Genomic DNA, 20,863 nt, shown 5'->3' on the forward strand with positions numbered 1-20,863 from the left:
TTGAATGTAGTGATTTATCAATCTGGTCACTCTTTTCACTTAGCCGTATTTTGGCTAATGTATCTTGTACTCATGTTATACATTTGATGGATTGTCCGGCAGGATATACTATTGAATTTTTTTATTTCATCAGTTCAAGTCTAATAATCTAAAGATTCCATTGTCTTCGGTAGCCTTTAATAAGCAATTCATTCTGATGACCTAAGGTGAGTATAGGCAAATCGCGTGCCTGTGCCATTTTATTTCAAGATCAAATGATAGATAAGATTTTAAAAACGAGTTATACTATTTGTTGAAGTTTATTAAGCGCGTTCTCAACATCTCATCCAACATGTTCTTGACTGAGTTAGAAATAAAAATAGTATGTATGCCTATGATTTGAATACAGTGTTATTTACTAGGGTCATTGAAATTTCCTATTCATTTAAGGTTACTCTACTACATATTGGGTTTGATTTACCGTAGGAAGTGTTTATCATAACTGAATCGAACCATAAAATACAACACATTCGCTATTCGAAAAATTGATCCTACCGATTACAAAATGAATGAATCAATGAATGAATGAAGGAAATTCACAACTTACCTAATACATGATTACCATAATTCTTTGAAATTTTTAAATGTCTTGCATATCGTGGAATCACGTATAACATACGATATTCTTCATTCATTGGAACTAAGATGGATTACAAAAAGAAACTAATTAGAACTTCCCCTATTTAATGAATGAATAATGGAAATGCTTACAAAGGAAATAGCTGATGAAGTAGGGCGGTTCAAAAGTTTACAAATGAAAAGGCCATGTTGTCTCAATCAAAAATTTCCTGATTATAGTTTTAGTATCAGTATCAGTCTGAATTATTTCACTTAATAACAATAGTTTTCTCAATGTATTATAGAACATCTTAACATTATCCGGTTACCAACTATTTTGCGATGTGACTAAAAGCTTTCAGAATAATAGCTTAAGTCATCTAGAGTGATGAACAAGATCTATCATACGTGTTACTGACTAATAACTGGAGATAATAACCAGTTATCGAAGTTAAGAAACATTCTAGTTAGCAGATTTATTTCTCGAAGAAGATCTAACATCATCCAAAATTACTGATATAAAAGTCAATTAATTTACGCGTAAAAGTCTATCTAATCGAAACGGTTAGGGTAATGAAATTATTAAATACGAGTTTATATATATTGGAGACGACGGAAACTGAACTTGTAGGACTACCTACATAGAATAATAAATTGTATTTTGAATTGTATGACTATTAAGTAACTGGTCTACTGTATTTTCTAAAGAAAATATTTTCCTCGTATGGTAAACTTCCTCTTTGATACAATCTGTTGCTATACAGCTTATTTTTACTAAGTCATTGTCAATTAATTAATTACCTCAATCATTTGCTATCTGCCAGTCTTGTTATCAGTCGGGATTGTACATGGTCTCAAAGATTTTGAAGAGTTTTCATCATCCGGGGAACGTTTTTTACTATCAAACAGACTAACTACATGCCCTCCAACAGAAAAATAGAGTAGTCAATATTTCTCAATACATTTTATGTACATCTTACTAGGGAGATAAATATTCGACAAAGTTGAACATTCGGAAAAGCCCTATCTGAATTTATTGTTTATATTTTTGCCGTATAATTATTAAATATTGTACTCTCCTACTTGTAGGATCTTTTTAAACACAGAAATCACTGATATGTTCTACACTTCCAAAATTATCGTTGATTCATTACAGACCTATCAATCGGCTTTCTTCCACTTATGTCGCAGTTATGTTCAGGATTTCGTTCTATATTATTTTATGAATAGTCCATAAATTTGAACTGCATAATTAGAAGTTATCTGCTTTCTGGGTTGTTCTCTATCCTGGCGGTCAGACGAGTAAATGTCAGAAATTGTATTCTGGACCGATAGTGATGTAGTGTTACTCCTGGCTGTTATCTCATATTTGTCATGTCATTGGTTTGCCAAAATACATTGTTACTAGATATATGGTCTAGACGAGCTAATCAATACTCGGAATAAATTTAAACAACTGCTCTCCTGTCTTACGCTTCAATCCCACGAGCCTTAGATAACTGAACAAGAAAATATGTTTATTTTCAGCAGCGTCAAAAGTGTAAGATAGATCCAAAGTATAGATATCTTTAGTGGCTCGTGAATCTGACTCTATTTAGATCGTACGAATGTTCGTTATCACCTACCCTCGTATACAATTATCGACTTAAATCACGTTAGTCAATAACGGAATTTAGATAAGTCAATTAACGAGAATGGACCTTGAATACACATATTTTGTACGTAAAGTGAATGCGATAGAACAAAGCGAAATGACGCGTAGTGGAGATGGCTGGTAAGCCAACTCCATTTCTAGCCAGGCGTTACGCAATATTTATAGGCAGACAAAATAAACTACAGACACGTGATGAGACATGGATATGAAGTGTACACACATATACGCTCACATAAAAACAGTCAAGACTGTGATAAGCGAATAATTAACAAGGTCAAAGTATGACTCAAGTAGAATGAATAGATTGGTTTGTCCGAAAACTAGAATAAGATATATTATGGGCTTAAAATAATAACTGACACTACATATATTATGTACCTGATATACCTCACGGGAATTTCATTACCACTGCTTGTACACCTTAGAGATAAGCTTTTATCAGTTAAACGAGAATAAAATGAACATTAGATAAACCGATGTCACAATACTGGGATATTAGTTGAAATTGGTGGGAAACGTTAACACTGACAAGACTTTTAATTTATCACCCTTTGAATTTTTCTCACGATGCAACGTTAAAAGTGTCACCCAAATAAAAGAAACGTTTTAAATTTAACGGATTGGTAAGATGATGCATCTGATCAAATATTTTCACTAAAATTCCATCATTATCGGAAGTTTTCAATACGTGCTATGTGAAAGTTCTCAATGTTCAATATGTGTACTGAAATCAATCAATTTCAGTTCCCCTGTTTTCATTGAAAATGATGATCATATTTAGAAAAACAATGTACACAATGTTTCTGATAAGGAGAGCTCAGATTATCTAGTTTCCATATTAATAAATAATAGTTCTAATCAGTAAGGTGTGCCATGATAGCACTTTTTAAATTTATACTTCCATGGTAATTTCGCTCTTATCTGATTGGTTGTTATCACTTTTAGTCTGTTAATTTTGTTGTATCTCAAGGTCAATGTATATTAGTAACCATATACATGAAGCTGCACCTTCTTAGTTCGGATTTCTCTAACCTTTTTAAATACAAAGAGTTTTCTAAACTCCTATATTTTCCCTAGATTCCATGACATTGGGATAACTGTTAAAACGTCATGTATCTATCACTTGATTCATAGAGTTCACATTAGTTCCTCTTTGTATTAGAAGAATATCAATCGTCCGTAACACATAAAAAAATACTTACGAACTCGTTGAATTCTATGTTGTATAAAACTACAAGTTGAATTATTCCCCTGACAAACTCCACATTGATCTCTTCTAGCTGTGCCATTCACCTGACCAAGGCAATCGAAATTCTATACAAAAAATATTAAAAAACCCATAAGGTTACCCTGAAATTTAAATAACTGTTCAGTTACGAAACACTACATTTTAGAGTTTAAATCATGAATCCATCTTAGCTAGACGATCATCGAAAACCGAGAACCACTGGATGGCTATTACACCCTAGTAGGAGAATTATCGATAATGCATATTCACGACCAGGCTATCGGGGATCAAACCCAGGATCTTCGGTCTTGTATTGCTGAAATTTTCGAGGAAAAGTACTTCAACTTTAAGTTCAGTACCAATTGATTTGTATCACTGATATGGGAATTTTATTCATTCCATGTAAATGCTACGTCTAGACTTAATAAATGTTCTTAGAATGTTTATATATTTATTTCAAAAACTTTATTCAAAAATAGAATATCATATATACTAAAGAAGTTGATGGAAAACCTTGTTATCACAGAAAAAGAAGTAGGATTTCGGTTATTCGTACTATTTTCAATGATCAATAAATGTACTTCATCTGATCCTGAAGGTCACTGTTCCGTTCATTTAATGAGTGCCTAGTACACACTGTAACATATCTTCATCATGAATTCCATTTCAAACTTTAAACTATATTATTATTTGTATTTTCTATTATACATTTTAGACTGTGCTACAATATACTGAAATATTTATAGATGAATGGCGTGAACAACTAAAGATACTTCAAATGAAATCTTTGGTAAAAATTACACTCCAATATTTAACATTTCCTAACTGAATAAATGTAAACATGACAGAGACAGATGGGTGTAATATAATTATTGGACAATAAAAACGTTGGAGATAATATTAGCCGATATATATATAATTGGAAATATTATTTGAAGTTATCTATACATCGATTAAAAGTACATTAAATTAATCTTGAAGGTTTTGATGAAGTTCCGCTCTTTAGAATTAGCGGTTTAATAATAAAACTTTCATCATCCATCTGAACAATGTCTTTAACACAACCTCCAAACAAAAGTGATCCTTAAGAATTTTTCCACAAGCGTCTAGTAGCTCGTTTCATTGATCAAGAATTTGATTAGTTGTTTTTACTACAATTGCTATAAGCATTATATCAGACAAAGTGGATACTTTCTTCATCTTCATTTTCATAATCGCTCACTTAACTGTCAAATGTCTCTGTGTATTTTTACTTATATTAATCCATGCGGACAACTGTGGATATATATTTGACTGAAAAAGTGTTGAATATTGGATACAGCGAATATTAAGAATACCAGAGAATTTTTGGAATCTTGGTACTCAGTCCAAGTAACAAAGAGTGAACAAATTGATATCGATCCAATTTATTACCCAATCAGAAAAATCATGAATAAATATGGGAGCAAGAATCAGACCAGATCAAAAAAGGTTGCAGACAATAACATATTAAAGGTCAAAAATAACCAATCAAGAACAAGGTTAACGGAGCAATCCATTAGTCATATGTAGAGAAATTCAAATATCCAACTTTTTTCTGAAGTTCATTCTGACGATGTTGTCGTCCCCAAATGCCTTGATAAGGCCGAGGGTGAGGAGAGTGTATATACACTCTCTCTCGAAATGCTCTCATACGGTCACACGTATACAGCCACAACCAGAAAAGTCCTACTCACTGCCTTCTCGCGGCATTACCGTTGTTTACTATATTGAGAGGACGAAAAGCGAATATCCGGCGCTTTAACGGGGCTGGTGGATATTCAGGATCCACCTTGGGGAGCTGGAAAACACTAAATCTAAACCAATGGTGCATATCGGCCCAAGTATCCTGAGTTTAGTCATTAATATCAATAACGAGAAATTACAACTTTATCATAATGTCAAAGATAAAATGTTCTAGTTACATAAATAAGTTCTTATATCAATCATGTTAGAAATTTACAACAGACAAAACTGTCATATTCTAGTTAAGACTAAATTACGAGTAACTTCTGAGAACTATTAACGAACTAATATTATCAGAATTGATTACCTCAAGTGGTGTTCGTCAGGGCTGTCCACTCTCTCCATTCTTGTTCAACTTTGTCGTCGACGTACTTTTAGAGATAACACTTTCCTCGTCTAGATTTCCAGGGGTTGAAATTCTACCGTGAGGTTCACTTGTTGACTTAGAATATGCTGATGACATAGTTTTATTTGGTGAAGACGCTGACAAAATGCAGTCTTCTGACCACTCTAAGCGACAATGCAAGCATGTTTGGGATGCGATTCTCCCCCTCGAAATGCAAAATGTTGCTTCAGGATTGGGTTGCGTCGACACATGAACTAATGATAGGGAGTGAAGTAGTTGAGTGTGTCGACCGCTTCACTTATCTTGGAAGTCTCATCAGCCCTTGTGGTCTGGTGTGTGACGAAATCTCAGCACAGATACAGAAGGCTCGACTAGCTTTTACCAACTTCCATCATTTATGGAGTAGGCGAGATATCCGTCTATCAACCAAAGGACGTGTTTACTGAGCAGCAGTTCGTTCCGTCCTACTTTATGGTAGTGAAACATGGCCGGTAAGAGTAGAGGATATCCATAGGTTACTAGTATTCAATCATAGGTGTCTTCGAAACATTGCTCGTATATCCTGGTACCATCGAATAAGTAACACAGTTGTTAGGAAACGGGTACTAGGTAAGGATGGCAAATCAATTGATGGCTGGGACACGTGTTACGTATGCCCAACCATCGACTGCCTCGATGTGCGATGTTTTGTTGTATAGGAGTAGATTGGATGAAAGCTAGGGGCGGCCAGACCAAAACATGGCACAAATCCATGAAGTCACTGAAAAGTAGACTGAGTCATATTGGTAGGTGTAGACTACCTGGTTGGGGACCGCGAGGTGATAGCAACCGATGGTTAGAGACCCTTAATGACATGACTCAAAATCGTTTACAATGGCGCAGGTGCATCCACTCTTTGTGTTCTCCCAAATTCTAATCTTCTGAATTCTTCATGTCCCTTTCTTTTTCTCTTTCCAAGTTTATTTCATTGGATTATACTCCTTGAATAACATCTTCAAACCCTAATTTTTCTGATTGCAGCTTATAATTTTACTACATCTAGCACTACGGGGTTTCAATCGACCACTGCATCTCCGTGCTAATGTGGTGTGGCAACTCGAACTGATGTACGTACGTACGTACGAAGTTCTACGTTGTTACTGACTGACTGACTATCTATATATTCTTATGGTATAATTATTCAGTAATTAGATTTTGTATATCTATATTAATCTTCTTATAAGCTTAATTTTGATCTATAGATTATTATTGTACGATTTACGGTTCTTAAATTGTTATTATTCAGTTTATTGATAATCGTCTTCCACGTTCACAGACACTTTTTGGCATGATCTTGTATAAATGTTATTTCCTATTTTGTGGTGTGATGTGATCTGTTTGTCTGGTGTATAAACCAAGTATGTTCGAAACAATAAATGATTCGCATAGTGGAAGCTGGTATTGGTGTTCTGGATCCAACTAGACGGGCTAGGCGAGCAAAGGACCAATAAAGAACGCTAGGCTGCTCGTACCGGTAGAACGTTATTGGTTTAGCTCAGTACTAAGATTGAATAAGTCGTATTTCAATTAGCGAATAAATCACATGATAACGAGCCGGCCTTTAAAGTCACGACAAAAACTGCTTTCAAATTTCATTTATCAATGTAATAAGTTTGCAATATATTCTAAATTTGAAAGATAGTAACGAATTATCATCACTTACAATACAAACTGATTGTATACAACGTGCATCAGGATTATCATATGTACATGGTGTTGAATCTCTAACTGACATTGATGCATCAAGAATTTGACCATTTTGTAATGAATAACAACTTAAACTACATGGTCCTTGGAAATGTGAAAAGAGAATACAAAGAAATAACAACAAACAAACAAAACGATCTATGTTTTTGAATACAAAATAAAAATTACGATGAATTATTACTGGTTTTGTGGTGAGTTCAAAAAATTGATCACCTTCCAATGCACTAGTTTACCTATAGTGAATTAATCGTGGTAAATTTAATTAGAATATGAACATAGAATATTCTTTCCAATAAATTCTCTTCAGATTCTACAATTATATGGGTAAATTTACAGTCTATAACTTTAAATGGTATACTTTGTCTTAAAACTGGTCACTTTTCGGAATATTGATTTGGATATGTAATTGTAGAACCTGAAGAGAATCTATTGGAAAGAATATTCATTGTTCATTTATCTGTGTTGTAATTAGAGTAGCTTATACATGCCCGTGTGTGCACATGTGTGTATGTGTGTGTGTGCCTAGATACTGAAATGCAATAGAAACGATTCATGATCAGTTGTTACACGATCAAATCATATTCGATTATATCCCATACTAATATTTACTAACTGAATGCATACAAACAAGAGAATTAGAACGGACGAGCGGATAATATGTGGAAAACCTAGCAAGGACAGTGGGAAAAACAGCAACAGAAAGAAATGTGAAACAATTATGTGATACAACGAACAAATGAGCAGGAAAATATAGTAAACTGGAGCGACCAGTCAAGAACAAGGAAGTATAACCAAATACTGAAATTCAAGAACATAGGAATGTGTGTGTAGAGCACTTTTAAGAACTATTGAATAGACCAGCTACATTAAACCTACTGTACATCAAAGCAGCACACTCAGAACTTCCTATAGCCATCACTCCAACAATAGTCGAATAAATCAGAATGACCATCAGACAAATGAAGAGTGGTAAAACACCAAGACCTGACAACACACCAACTGAAGCACCGAAGTCAGACATAACAGTAAATGGAAAGATCCTGCACGTTCTGTTCAGAAGGATTTGAGAAGAGGAACAAGTCCTGATGGATTCGGAGAAGATCAGAGGAAGTGTGAGAACTCAGCTGTAGAGGCATCACACTACTATGAGTACCAAGAAAGGCTTTTAACCGAGTGTTGTTGAACCGATTGGAAGATCCGGTAAACATCCAACTTCAAGATCAACAGGTTGGATTCTGTAAGAATAAGTTGTGTACCAACCAAACAACAACACTACGAATTACGACTGAACAATCAATTGAATGAAATTCTACACTATTCATCAACTTCCGTGACTATGAGAAAGCGTTTGAAAGTGTAGATGGGAGAACATTATAGGACCTTGTTTGACATCACGGAGTACCTGAAAAGATTGTCAGGTGTAAATTTGAATCTTGTGTATTAACTCATTATAATGTATGCTTTTAAATAATTAATCTTTTTGGTATTTAAAAAGTCGAGATTGAAAACTGACCCTATCTTTAAAGGTCATACCTGAAGTAGTTTATTCAATTCCTAGTGAGGTCTTTGATGTGCTCTTCTGAAGAGTTCTATACTGAGAGAATACATTTGTCAAGTGTTCTCTAATTGTCTAACTTCAATTATTCAGTGAAGTGAAATTTCAAACAACATGTAGAATGTCATATTATTTCATACAACATTATTGTAGAAATGCCCAACGGTAAATAAAAAGCCTCTATATATACGCTTACAATTCAGAGGCGACGCGCCAAGTGAAATGTTAAGACTTAAGTTAAGTAGATCAATTCAAAGGGCTTTTAATGCAGCTAAACTACAACTAGTATTCTCCACACGACCAATAATCACTCCGAGGTTGAAAGATAAATTACCTAGACTAGCCACCTCCTTCTGTATCTATCAATTCAACTGCTCCTGTGGAGCAAGTTATATTGGCAGATGTTCTAGGAATTTGTACATTCGGGCTCGTGAGCACCTACCCGTGTGGTTAAGCAAAGGTGTTGTCAAAACTGTTAACAACTCCATCTTAGACCATTTAGTCCAAACAGGACATACAGCCAACATGGAGCAATGTTTTGCAATAGTCTATCGTGTCAACAGCAGTCTACCTAATTCCGTCAGACTGCGAATCCTACAGACGGCTGAAGCAATTGCTATTCGGATCAAAAAGCCAGAGCTTTGTATCCAAAAAGAAGTATGTTCAGCCACCCCTTTTACCCTGGCCAGCTAGCTAATAATTAATCTTATAATGTGGTGACGTAATCTGATTAATGTTCATTTTATATCCCAAACTTATTATTATTATTATTATTATTATTATTATTATTATTATTATTATTATTATTGTCTTCACACTTGATAACCCCTTCTTGAGGAATTTATTCAATATCCACCCCTGAATCTACTATATTTGACCTAATTATTTTACATATTACGCAATTTCCGATTTGTAATCAAAATATTCTCTCTCTTTCTCTCTCTCTTACCCATGTTGACCATATTTATTCTGATAATTTATCTCACAATTTCATTTCGCTTATAAACTGATTCAAGTTAACACTTCATCACAATTGATTGATCACTGGGTGGTGATCAATGTCATGCTTGTCTAGTCCTTATTAGTGCAGATCGAATGCTATCGATTATGTTGCAATGTGGCCACCAGTCTAGGTGACTCGACACTGCGGGCACTATGTATTGAGATTTAGGTGGTAGTTGATTACCTCCAACTACCATCTAAATCTTAACACTTCATATTAGTCAGCCCCAACATTAACGATTTTATTTATATAACAAACAATTCCTGATTCACATATTACAATTTCCAAATGATCTATTTTGCCTTAAATATGACCAATTTTATGGATTATTAATCTGGATTTATAATTGTAGAACCTGATGAGAAATTCATTGAAAAGAATATTCTTCGTTCATACAATTATGTTTTTAATATAATGGGAATTTTTCAGCAATTGAAATGACTTACTTTGAGAATAAATATAAGGTAACCACTTATGATATATTCCTCTTAACTTAAATTGATCAAATCGTGAACATTGTTCTTCTCGATAATCTATAGATTTTAAATGATCTTCGTTCTAAAAAAAAGTAATTATATACATAGCAACAATGATTAAAAGCCATCATCCAGAAAATACAGGTGTTTATTAACAATTGTCTAAGCAAAATACTTCAGATCCATTGGCCGGACACTATTAGCAACAACGTACTGTGGGAGAGAACAAACCAGATCCCAGCGGAGGAAGAAATTAGTAAGAAGCGCTGGAAGTGGATAGGACACACATTGAGGAAAGCACCCAACTGCGTCACAAGACAAGCTCTCACATGGAATCCTCAAGGCCAAAGGAAAAGAAGAAGACCAAAGAACACATTACGCCGAGAAATGGAAATAGACATGAGAAAAATGAACAAGAATTGGATGGAACTAGAAAAGAAGGCCCAGGACAGAGTGGGTTGGAGAATGCTGGTCAGCGGCCTATGCTCCATTGGGAGTAACAGGCGTAAGTAAGTAACAATAATTAAATGTTGCCAATGAAATAACTTGAAATTCAGTGAACAGTTAATCCAAGCCATTGTAATCAGTAAAACTGAATAGAGAATAGGAATGTGATATTCTATACAATGTTCCATTAATTATAATTTGTGTGTATTCTATATAACGTAGAAATCAGTTTATTTAAATAGGGTTACCGTTTACGTTAATTATGACCATAGAAAGTTTTTTCTGAGGTCCATACTAATGAATAAATCATTAGAAGACGATGACCATTAGAAATGATCTTTACTAAAAAGGCGGAAGACCAAGTGGTCCTAATTTTAAAACGTTTGTCAAGTGACAGTTAAACGACTGTAAGTTGGGTTTTTTTTTATCTTTCATGGTAGATTTTGAGGAAATAGCCATAAATATTAAAAAAAGTGATAGTGATCAGTTTAAGTGTCATGGAAATGTGTGCCCGATAAGTTCAAGTGTACAGTTTTTCTCACTCAATTAAATAAAGACATAACATACTGAGAAACAAATCATTTCTGGTTGTAACGATGATCGAACTTGGATCTAAATTACTGATTGAGTGATAACCAGGGCATAATTTTATTAAAAAGATAATCACTGAACAAATTATTGGTTTTCATTATCAATCTTAAAACAATAATAACCGACTATATTATTTTTAAAATTATTTACATTAATGGACGAGAGGTTCGCTCTTACTCTTAATTACGGCTGTTACTCCCAATTGAGCATGAGATAGGTTTGAGGAGTGGATAAAGAATAAGTCGTGAAAAACTATTCACCAATGTGGGGGCAAATGTAAGAATAAATTTAAACCACAGTTGTCATAATGTTATTCATATTAGCCGTGAAGAGAAACAGACCAAAGAATACACTCTGTCAGGAATTGGATGCAGACATCAAAAGAACGAATAACACTTGGAAACATTTGGAAAAGACACGATAGAGTAGGTTGAAGAATCCTGATTGGTGGCTTATGCCTCACCAGGAGTGACAGGGTCAAGTTTGTAAATAAGTATGCTCACTAAGAGACCTGAAGGTCTAATGTTTGACTCCTGATGAACAAGTGGATGCACACGGTTGAGGATTTTCATGCCAGAATGAAACATCTATCCAATGCTTCCTGATTTCCAGTGATATCTTCATTGAGATGGACCTACGATGAATGAAATCTACGAATTGAATTAATCTCTATAAAATTGCTTCAATTAAATTGATTATCTTCACTGACTCTCTGTCTATCCGTTACTGTCCTAAGTGTTTGATATCGATAATCGATGATCTCACTTTGGATTAAAAATGTGATAAGAATTATATGTTTTTTATTCATATTGATATCAAAGTAAAGATAACAACTTACTGTGTTTTTACCGCACAGTTCATATTCAATCATACTCTCGTTATCATTGAATTCACATTTGTTTTGATTTCTTCCATAGTTCAATAGATTAAGCATAACAAAAATCACATGTTAAAGTGAATTCTTTTCTTCTCAAAAGAACTAAACAAGTAAGATTGTTCATAGCTTTTTCAATGGTCAATAAGTGTGTTGTATCCTGCACTTTCAGCGTTTATCTAATGAAGATTACTGGATAGAATCTGTATTCACCCACCAAAATGGACTGAAATAATAGCTAAACATGCTAGGCATAACACAATTATTGCACATTGAAAACATTATGGGCAACTTCAGTTAAAAATACTTCCCGAAACTTTTACGATTACACACGCAGATTGAAAACAAACATTGACATATTTAAACAAATTTCAGTAAGCCAATGTATTAAGCAAATATGTGAAGATTCAAAACTTTTCGCCAGATAAGGAGAGTATAGAGAGAAATGATCAATTCATCGAATCAATATATATGTCCCAACAAATACTTGACGCCCATAGTCGCAATTAGACTGATACTATCTGGTAGATTTGATTTATCATTTAAATACGATGTTGAGTATGTTGATTAAGTATTATACTTCTTAAAAACGGATTATTCAGTATGTAACAAAAGAAAATAATTCTAACCTAATCAACTGAGAACAACAACACACTTGACAGTTGCTTCAAGAACAAGTTTCCACCACAAAACTCAGATATTTAGATTTCATGAAAATTAAAGTACCATCTAAAGTCACTGGATCAGAATCAATCGCTTTGATTTTTTTCAACTGAAGACAGTTTGTGATATTATGTTACCGTTATTCACAGTTTAGAATGCCCTTTGCCGTTTACCCTATATAATTAGTTCTTCGAGTGACTCGTGATTCGTCAATGAGCGAAAATAGACATACATGGCTGTGGAAATAAAAGGGAATATTTTCGAGATGTGTACTCTGGTTTTTACGGTGTGCTCAATCTTTGTGTTTGTATTAGTAAACCGTTGTTCATCTAATCTGTTTCTTAATCAGTTTTCAGATATTGTGAAACCGTGTGTGTCTCGTGAGTATGGCGTAGTGATCTATCGAGTGTCGAGTCGTTAGAGTCTAATTATTTAGTGCGTCAAATCATATTATTTATTATCAACTGCATAACAGCGAAAACCGAAGATTTTCAAAGTATTAACAGTAATATGTAAAAGACTAATGTATTACAGTCGTAAACATCACAGAGAAGGTTCAAACAAAAAAACATACATATAATACGTATTTGCACTGTTGAAAGGTCCCATAATAGGATGAAACGGTCGTCCAGAGCTCCCAAGTTTTCAATGGTGGTCTAACATCAATAGATTCATGATCTCAATCAAAAACTTAGTAATCTCCACAACCCCATACTGATAATACGTATTTGTTGGGAAAAACTTCCATACTATACTTTCTTCAAAGTATACATTTGTCTATATAGGAAGTTATTCAATGTCACTAACCTATTAGAGCATTTTCGTGTACGATAACGTGTACCAATCCCATTCGTTCGTGAACAAGCGGACCAGGATGTATATTGGTGTGATCTTTGATTGGTTTCTATTTTCTGAGGTTTCAAGTCGATACATTCACCATGAAAACATTCCTAAAGGGAGAAAATGATATTAAAGCTAATTACTCTAATATTGCTTGTACAAAGCTTTTACGCTTTATCACATGGAATCAATTCAAAACTTCACGTCAGATCCAAACAATAAAATAAAATCAAACTTCGGTATGATTGAAGGTTAGTATACTTAGTATACATCCACTGCTAGTCACTATCCATCTTTACATATAATGCTTGTGAATTAAGACTATATCGAGGCAATACGCACAGTATGCACAGATGCCAATAAGAGACTGATCAATTGCAGTCCTAAACATCAATGTGAAGACTCAAACAATCATTTACTTATTTGGTTAGTTGTGAAATCTGTGTATCATTGGAGCGGGGAGCTATTAACACTAATCAATAAATATCTTAACCCATGTTTACGATTTGCAACCACCGTAACAAATAAATTGAAATTAAATTACCGAGTTTTATATGCTTGTGCCTTCCCAACAAGTTTATCATATGAGTGGACTAAAAATCAACCCCGTTACCATCCTGATGTAATCACGTGGTCAGAATTCTAACTTGTAATGATAAAGAACCAAAACATGTGATTTGGATTTTATCGATTGAATTTTAGACTAATAAGTTCCACACACATGTCTGTCTTACTAAAAGTTTTGCTCAAGGTCATTCATCGAAATATTAATTTGTGGAGTCGATTTTCTCACCTAAATCAATGTATGAAAGACAGACACGTCAAAGCATGATTGTAAGGTATGATCACAAATACTTATGGAAGTTATCCGGCCATAATCTTGCAACGGGTTCAACACTTTCTGTCCGTTTTGTAGATGAATCAAGTGTATAAAATAACTTCTAACGATTCTTCAACTTGAACTTATCCAATACACTTTATTCGTCCACACAAAGTGTCGGGTGTGTGGTACAAATTCACAGCCTGTCAACTTTAGCCAAAACATTTCGGAAAATACCATCGCTTTTGAATGATGAGTTCTATGCCAATTCTAGTAACAATAAACACACTTAATACACTAAGTAAAATTTAAAGACTTCCTAAACAATTCATACCGATGTGAAGGCTTTAAGCATTTTATTTTTCGTACACTATGAGTACTTCAAGAATTTCAGTAGTTCAACAAATTCTTTGTTGTATCAATGCTATCGCACCTTTGTCTAATTCCTTACTGCTTATACCTTAGGATTGGGAACCAGTTCAATTTTTAAGACGCAAAATCAGAAGATGAAAGACTAGTATAACTGAAAAGAGTTTCAATCAGTTAATTTCTACCAAAGTAATATGGCTAACTATGCACTACATCGTAAAAGGAAATTCAAACGTAAAAGCGTAGTTTTGAACATCGAGTCAAAATGGTTTATACTTCATTAATCGCAAATTATCAGGTTAATTAATGCACAATTTATAGCTAATTAAATAATTTATACAACAGCGGTGAAACTGTAATTTATGGACGACCTTTGAGCGACGCTGAAGTGACCTTGAGGTTGGACACCTACTGATTAGAACTAAATGAAGGTTATTAAGTAGTTAGAATTGTCATTTACAGTTGGTGGTTAGGGTTAAAGATTAGATTTCGGATTTTCATCACGAACTGACATAAACTATAATGCCAAAACTCTAGCCAAATGGATGAGTGAATTTCGAGCCAACATCCGAGACGTATTATCTTATATCTGATTGGTTCGTCCATAAATTATAGTGTCGCCTATACAGCCAACGGAACGTGTATTTGTAGATGCATAAGGAAACATTTTAATATCCAGGTTAACCAATCGCCTGTCTTTAAATACTTATATTCGTCTCATTAAGTTTTTATCAATATGAATCAGCGTTTCCAATCATCAGTGTGTAAAGATCAGCCGTACACTTTGCCATCACCATATTCATATGAATTTTATGATGAGACGAAATATGAAACTTAATAATTTAGTTACAAATATACATTTTGTAACGTCATCTATAGTGCTAAAATGTTCTGTGTCCATTTGGGTGAATAAATTTCGCTCACAAATACGCCTGAGGATACTTGATTAATTCATTCAGAAAATGTACTACCACTAGGTTACAGTTTGTTTCAGAATAGGGGGTCTAGGATTTAGATTTAGGAATAGTATTGATTCGCTTGTTGTATGAAATCTAAAGATACAGAATTAAGTATTCGAAGTTCTGGTGAGAAGCCGTGACCAGTGGAGCTAATCCATGTCGGGCAGAAACAGGTGTCTACCTCAGTACAATGGAAGATGGTTGCGCAACTTCGTGGATTGGTTGAGGTTAGACATTAAGACCATTGAATGCCGGCTCAGTGATCCAGTAGGTTAAGCGTTCGCGCTCGAGACTGAAGGCCCTGGGTTCGAATTTGGCGAGCGGGATTGTGGATGCGCACTGCTGAGGAGTCCCACAATAGGACGAAACAGCCGTCCAGTGCTCCCAGGTTTTCAATGGTGGTCTAACACCAATCGGTTCATGATCTCAATCAAAACATTTACCACTATTGTTTTTACTCTATGTTAGCGAAAAGCATTTCACTATTATTTTAAACGTTTTGAACAATGTACAGAGGTATTTTTACTTCTTGTTATTCATGATATTTGAATTTCGCTCAAAATCCGAAAAGTCACATTCTCGATTCTGATTAGTTCGTACCTAAAGTATACTTTTATTACAATCTTTTGTGCAGTTATTTTAGAAGTACTGAAGTAACAATGATATACGTTTGGGTAGTTGACCAGAAGAGATAGCTAGAAGTAGGTACAATTTTAAAAGATTTATTCACTATCATTTAAGTAATAAAAAAACAAAATATAATCTTTGAAATCAGTCAGAATCAAATTGATTTGCTGTGTAAAAATTAGTTTTCTTACTTTTTTCTCACCACATGGAGTACCATCTAATAGTCCATGATTTAACATTTTATCACAATGATCTTTCGAACCACTCATTGAACACCATAACTCTTGACAGGCGTATTCTCCTACCTATTTAATTGGTATAATTATAAAAGTATTAGAAAGTGAGGTTATAATATTTAAATAGAAAATCACCATCCAGTTTAAATAATTAGATGGTTGTTGTTTGTAGACAATTTCCCGGAATTTCTGAACCAAGAAGATGTGAAAGACATAAAATCTATGTAATTAAATGGTGCTCAATTATATCTTCTATGTGACAATAGTCAGCTCGACCCCTATACAACATATTGCCTCAGAGTGTTCATAGATTCAGCTCAGCTCACAATTATATTAATTTGTCAATTATATTATATATTCAAGGGGTTGTTTTTATTATTTGAGTTTTGTACTGCTTTTGAAAATATGATGAGATTTACATAATTCATTTGTATCGGTTGTTTGAATCTTCCCATTAATATTTAGGACTGTGATTCATCAGTCTCTTTTTCGTAAATGGGCATTCTGTGAAGATTGCGTTGATACTGCCATAAAGTCACAAGCATTTTAAGCAGAGATGAATGGGGGCTAATAATAGAATCCAGGATGCATATTTTGTCCTATTGCGGTTCTAAACATCAACGAGAAGATTCAAACAACCAATACAAATGGTATCATGGCAACACTACAACTTATGGACGAATCAATGAGATTTAGGATCGTGTATTGAATTTCAGTGCGAGTATCATTTATCCATATGGATATATAGGGCTTGGTAGAAAAGTAATTTTGAATGTTTTTAAACGTGCAACGTGTTATCGTGTATATCTTGGAGTTGATATTTCTCAGCTTTATGCTTAAATTTAGCAATTTCATTAATACCCGTGAATTTTGAAAAGTCAGTTCAACCAGTGTATTCTTTTTGATAAGAAACACGACAAACAGTACTGTGTTAGTATAATACCAAACAAATAATTGGTCGTTGGAGTAAAACCTTATTAATTGCAGCGTAGAAGTTATGGAAGACGACTCCAGTTCCAAATTCACCTACTGTCAGATGTTTTTTCTTTCATATTCGTTTCAGTCTTTATTTATACAGTGGGTTCTGCATACCGTAAGAAGTGTTTATTGTAAGTGAATAGGACAGTAGAACACAATATGTAGGTTTAAAAAGAAATATATAACCCTGAGGTAATCATCAACCTGTTGTGCATATCATCGAAATATTTACACTTATACGACTATTACATTTGACACTTCCAACGAAACTTACTCCAGGACAATGTTGACTTATATTGGATCCAGATATAACAAAACATTGTTGATCAAGTGACCATTGCCAGCCAGGCAAATCAAAATTCATATATTCCTGTTTAAATATTGGAAAATCTTGAAGACAAGTAAATTTCTGTGTTCTTAAAGTGAAGAGGAAAGAAATGAACAATATATATGATCAACTGAAATCCCACAATGTGAGAAAGTCATATTCATAGGTGTTAGTAACCGGAAACTAAACTTATATAACTTTATTAGTGAGTAAGTTGTTAATGGATATTATTCAGTTTCACAGTTTAGATTAAAAACTGACCTTAGATAGTCAGTGATAACCAGGAAGCTGTATAAAGCTATTTCATCATAGTATGGGACTTCTCAACAGTGCGCGTCCATTGACTCCACTTTGAGTCTTATGACAAGTGCATAATTTTTTAAACTAATATGTCAGTATCTAATTGTGTATATTTCTGTCTCTAATCCGTTTGTGGCATTACGTAACCACCATCTAATATAACTGGTGGGTAATTGCCTGACGCCTGACGCATCTAAACGTGATTAGTCATAGCTCCTAGCTAGAACTCCGAAAATTACTTTTCGGAACATTTCATCAATGAAGCCATTTCGTATAATGTATTGACAAGTAATATAAGTCTACTGAAAAGTGAAAAAGTAGAAAGTCAAGTCGTCATATTATTACACTTGTACATTAATTTGACACTGAATACTTTGATTTGATTATTTATAATTCTATAGTTATACAACTTGAAGGAACATTTATGCATATGGAATACCAGACAAACAATTTTAATAATACTGGATAAGTTTCGTTATATGCATGGATCTGTGTTGTTTGCTAAACACATGAAAATGAGGAATAAATCAAATATAATACACACAGTTTATGCTGAGGGCTGAACTTGGAACTATCGGGTCTCATGAAAATCGTGAAGTTAATCAACCACCATCCATTTTCTCTGTATAAGTAAATTCACAATTTTAATAGGATGTAGTGCTTCATATGATGTCATTATTCAAGTAAAAATTAAATTCAAACAGCTTAAGTTTAATAAGTCTTCTAAATGAACGCTCATTTCGATTTCTTAACCGCTTCTAATAACCTCAGGTTAAATCCACAAGAGAAAAGGAACGATCTACGAAAAGAATGATTTACTTCAAGATTAGTTTATGTATAGAAAAAAAACACGGTTATTTATAGAGTTACACAGGATTTTGGGCTTCTACATTTTCTAGATGTTTCTGAGAAGATTTTACTCAGCACTGATTGATGAATAAGGTGTTGCCAAGCGTTTTCTAGGTCTCTATGAACTTTTCCAATGAATACTTTGTAACTCCCCAATAAAGGAAACAATTATACGAATGTAATCTTCATATGTAATTGTTTAGTAAAAAATGTAATTGTATTACCATCATTTAATAAGTATTCCATGTTAGAGTTTATTAATCTCATGTGTTCAGACTAATATACTGAAATATATCGTATATCAGATGGCTCTATATTTTATCGTTATGCTAAACTGAAGAAAACAAATAGGCCAAATCATTTTACATCATGCATGACAAATTTATGTGGCATACTCTGAATTGTTCGTCTATCTAAAAAAATTATTTTCTACTTTTTCGTTATCTCTGTTATTTTATTCAATTAAATATAAGATATAAGTGACATTTTTCAGTGAAGAGAACTACCCATCGGCTTTTCCTTATTATTTTGTCTATTTGGGTTGGTGAAATGTAGTTATTGCCTAATTCTGATCCTTTACATTGTAGGGCCAGCAAAATGTCACTAAGCCCTAGCCAAGTCATCCGGCAGTTGGGTCATTGAATATCGAGTAGATCATCGATCCTCATCAAGGTCAGCGACAACCAACGCGCATCAGTTAGTCGTATGCCATGGACTGGCCCCATGTGGTAGTGGTCTCACTTTCGCTTGTATCTACTTTAACTAATATATTTCTGTAATAACGTCCTCTGCGTTGTACAGTCTTCAAAGCATCTATGGTACCTTGATACGTCAATGGGGTAGTCCACGTAAGGTACTGACCATTAGGTGTGACTTCGATATTAGCTAGTTTGTCACACCATTCACGTCTAACTCGAGTAGGCCTCCAATCATTTCGACATAGATCATCTACGTTGGTGATCTACAACATACATATCTTTATGGTGTGTTCATTTCCCTAATCAGAAAAATCTTCCCTAGAATGTTCTAATCGTATTATCTCCCTATTATAAGTGAACGCCGATACATGCTGCTCACTATCAAAAAGAAAATTTATCCTTCTTTGTATTAAATTTCTCTGATTAATGAAACTCGACAATATTTCAATAGAAAATGTGTTATATTACTAAAAATAGCTTACTCAAGACCATTTTGAAGTACTAATCGTGTACAATCACTCCAATGATGGTTATGGCCTGCGGATAAAATTAATGGAGCCATTATATTTCCTGTGGATCCTGAACGATCACAACTATTTCCTTCACCATCATGTTCAACACCAAGACTAAAAAAGTGATTTCAAACAAACAAATATCTTGTGTAAGTTGAGTGTTCAACAATTTATTTTCTTAATTTTTAAGATAAAATGCAATCAGAAGGGGTTTTGTCGATATGATAGTAATTTTTTTAATGATTGAGATCATGGTGGGATCGTGGATGTGAACTGCTGAGGAGTCCCACAAAAAGACGAAACAGCCGTCTAGTCCTTCCAGGTTTTCCATGGTGGTCCAGCTTATATTGTTTGATGACCTCAACCATTAAAATAAATAAAACCCAGTGTTTTGCCTTAAATG

The 20,863-nt window shown here is 34.0% G+C and overlaps 1 protein-coding gene across 2 annotated transcripts in view; it reads right to left on the reverse strand.

Moving 5' to 3' along the window:
• Window positions 1-20,863, reverse strand: part of ADAMTS3_1 (A disintegrin and metalloproteinase with thrombospondin motifs 3) — a 41,875-nt gene that overhangs the window by 1,845 nt on the left and 19,167 nt on the right. Inside the window, exons 6-14 of one of the 2 annotated variants that reach the window (XM_051217490.1) lie at window positions 20,431-20,574; window positions 18,048-18,189; window positions 16,751-16,864; window positions 13,752-13,894; window positions 12,246-12,315; window positions 10,340-10,451; window positions 7,292-7,419; window positions 3,454-3,565; window positions 587-679 (exon numbers count right to left, since the gene is read on the reverse strand). In XM_051217490.1, coding sequence (XP_051064902.1) covers window positions 587-679; window positions 3,454-3,565; window positions 7,292-7,419; window positions 10,340-10,451; window positions 12,246-12,315; window positions 13,752-13,894; window positions 16,751-16,864; window positions 18,048-18,189; window positions 20,431-20,574 — 1,058 coding nt within the window. Of the gene's footprint in view, window positions 1-586; window positions 680-3,453; window positions 3,566-7,291; window positions 7,420-10,339; window positions 10,452-12,245; window positions 12,316-13,518; window positions 13,895-14,328; window positions 15,324-16,750; window positions 16,865-18,047; window positions 18,190-20,430; window positions 20,575-20,863 lie in introns of those variants that run through there. The other variant, XM_051217491.1, reaches the window with a different exon arrangement.

Source organism: Schistosoma haematobium, chromosome 5, assembly GCF_000699445.3.
Source record: "Schistosoma haematobium chromosome 5, whole genome shotgun sequence".
NCBI lineage: Eukaryota > Metazoa > Platyhelminthes > Trematoda > Strigeidida > Schistosomatidae > Schistosoma > Schistosoma haematobium.